The 2,761-nt window shown below is 34.8% G+C and overlaps 1 protein-coding gene across 1 annotated transcript; it reads right to left on the bottom strand.

Moving 5' to 3' along the window:
* On the bottom strand, window positions 545-2,102 carry LOC109845652. Its single transcript, XM_020414924.1, has 2 exons — window positions 1,925-2,102; window positions 545-935 (listed from the first exon to the last, which is right to left on the bottom strand). Exons 1-2 carry the CDS (start codon window positions 2,100-2,102, stop codon window positions 580-582), a joined length of 534 nt encoding a protein of 177 aa, XP_020270513.1. The 3' UTR covers window positions 545-579.

Raw genomic sequence — 2,761 nt, 5'->3', positions numbered from 1 at the left:
CTCTTCTTTGCAATTTTTCCCACAAACAGTCTTCTCTTTACCTTGAGTAGTATTTGGATGTCTGTAAGTATTTTTTGACGCCTACAGATACCCCCTCCAAAGTATCTCAGACTCATCATTTTTGAAGAGGGGTCTGGGACACTTTGGATATGATAAGCTTTCCTTGCAATTTCTTTAGTACTTTGTTTAGGAAGTTACGTAACATAGTCTGTGGATGGCTTCAATTCTTGACTTCTTCATCTTTTAGCCTATTCAGTACTTTGTAGAATAGCTAAAATTCCTTCGGTAAACGCGATCGAACTAGCTTGACCAAGTTTAATCCGAAAAACAATTTTCGTCCAAAGTCTAAATTTGATACCTAGACATGAAACTCCCCATAATTTTCGTCTTCATCTTCATGTAAACGCGATCGAACTAGCTTGACCAAGTTTAATCCGAAAAACAATGAAAGGCACCATGGCTACCAACGTTCATAATATCTTCAAGTTCACAAAGCAAACACATGATACATTATTCTTCTCATTCTTACTCTAAACGTCCTACATCCAAACACCCACAGACTGAAGACAAATCAAGCAGTTACCGATCAGGAAGCGAAGCACCAATGGAGAAAGCAAGGTCGCTGATTTTATAGGCATCGTCTACTTCTTCAGGCATCAGAGGCTCCAGCTTCGACTCGGCCCAAGCAGACACGCACGTGAAGGCGTTGGTCAATAGCGCACTCGAACGGCTCTTGACCGTGAGAAAATCGCGAGACTTGAGCGCTTCAGTCATTTCCTTGATGTCCTCAGCGCCCTTGTTGTACGCTTCTTCACAGACACCCAGAGCCTTTTTGCTCTCCGCTGACACGTTTTTACTGTTCAGCAACTCCTCCACTTTGGCAAGGTTGTGTGTGATGTTGGTGTTCGCTAGGTTGGCTATTATAGAGGTAAGACCTGATTTTTAAAAATAAAAATAAAAAATTACATTGATGGATATCTCGGGTGTGTATCGGGAATTAACCCTAAAATTAATAACAGATTAAAAAAGTGAAGAAACCACTACTTCTACTCTCATCCATTGGATGTTATCTAATGGACGAGATTAAAAGAGACATTGCATATTAGTAATAGATTTATGAGACAAATTCCTTTATTTTCTCCGACTATATATATGTTTCTTTTCTTTTTTCTTTCTATCTTTCTCGTCTCTTTCTATCTTTTTTGCCCTCATTTTTTTCCTAGAAATATTTTACAACTACCTTTTTATATCTATTTTGCATTAAAAGTTGTAATTATTATCTATTATAAAAAATCATCGTTTAGTTTCATTTCACCGATTTGTTTTTAGCGAAAACTACAACAAATTTTTATTGTTTTCTATTAAGCTTGTTTTATCTAATCTTCGGATTAAAATTCTCTATTTTAATTTACCAATGATATATTTTATAAAAAAAACAAACTTGTAGGCATTCCACAATAAAAATATAGTCAATAGATTGTTTTCTCACAAATTGAAAATTAGACATGCCTTTTTCGATTAGAATAGAAAATCAAATAAAAATATTAGAATGAAGTAGAGATAAGAAAATCAAATAAAAAGAAAAAGAAAAATAAATCAGAGTAAGAACAAGAGACGGAGAGAGGAGGAGAGTGGAGGCCGAAATTTGGAAAGAAATAGAATATATAGGAGAAAAGCAAGGAGTTCGTTCGAGGAATTTGCTCCTACATATAATGATGAATATGCGAAGTTTTCGTTTAATCTCATCCATTAAAAAAAATTCAATGGATGATTATAGAAGTAGTGATCTCTTCACTATTTTTTTAGTAGCGGAGAGGATCTAAATCCATTTGTCGGCCTTCTTCTAAAAAGTAAAAGAGTAAAAAGGAGCTGGCCGGGTAATGAGAACTTCTAAAGAGGGACGTAGAAAAAGAATATATTATACCTATAGCGTCAGCTTTATTACTTCCTGGAACAACCTGAAGAGTTGTTATACAGAAGTTGACGTCAAAATGAACGCCTGCACGAGCTGCTAATTGCTTGCATGTTTCTTCGAGAGTGGCGTCAGCTGATAACAAGTTGAGGAAGAGGAGGGCAACAATGAGAGAGGGAAAAGCCTTCATTTTTCGTCTTTTTCTTTCTTTCTATTTTATTTTTTGCGTAAATTTTAATTGAGAAGACCTGGCTATATTATCTGGGGTCTAGCCTTCCTTTGGTATCTAATTAATGCGTATATAGGTGCATATTTGCTAAGTAAATAAGCATGCGTCTTTCGCTCTGTAAACATTCCATGAACGATTTGAGCTAATCAAATAATAAGAATAAATTCCTCCCATTAATACTAACCATTTATTAGTAAATAAACATGCATATTTTGCCCTGTATACATTCCATGAACGGTTTGAGCTAAATAATAATAAATTCCTCCCATTAATACTTGCCATTTATGTGGTAAATATATTCATAGTAAATTAACTCGGAAATATTCATGTAATCAACAAGTTTTATCATGTTTGCGTGACTTTGTGAGAATGTGCACCACCTTGCAACGAAACAAATTTAAATTCATGCATGCATGTCGAATTCTTCAAATGGAGCCAATTACTTCCAAATGACTACCTCACTTTTTCTTTCAATCATGGACATCTAGTTTTACTTGCTTTTGATCTGATTATTGTTCCTTTTGTCTTTTAAACATTTTATTTTGGGAAAACTTTTTGAGTAAAACTAAAACTTGCTAAGAAAAAGTCAACTTCCTAAAAGTTCTTGGACTCAAGCAACC

This window comes from Asparagus officinalis, chromosome 6, assembly GCF_001876935.1.
Source record: "Asparagus officinalis chromosome 6, Aspof.V1, whole genome shotgun sequence".
Classification (NCBI taxonomy): Eukaryota; Viridiplantae; Streptophyta; class Magnoliopsida; order Asparagales; family Asparagaceae; genus Asparagus; species Asparagus officinalis.
This window is presented reverse-complemented; position numbering and strand designations above follow the sequence as displayed.

What these genes read in the sequence shown, in the direction of transcription:
- LOC109845652 (XM_020414924.1), bottom strand. Translation starts at nt 2,102, where the DNA reads ATGAAGGCTTTTCCCTCTCTCATTGTTGCCCTCCTCTTCCTCAACTTG. An exon ending in TAATAAAGCTGACGCTATAG is followed by an intron (nt 936 to 1,924) that starts GTATAATATATT and finishes TTTAAAAATCAG; the next exon opens with GTCTTACCTCTATAATAGCC.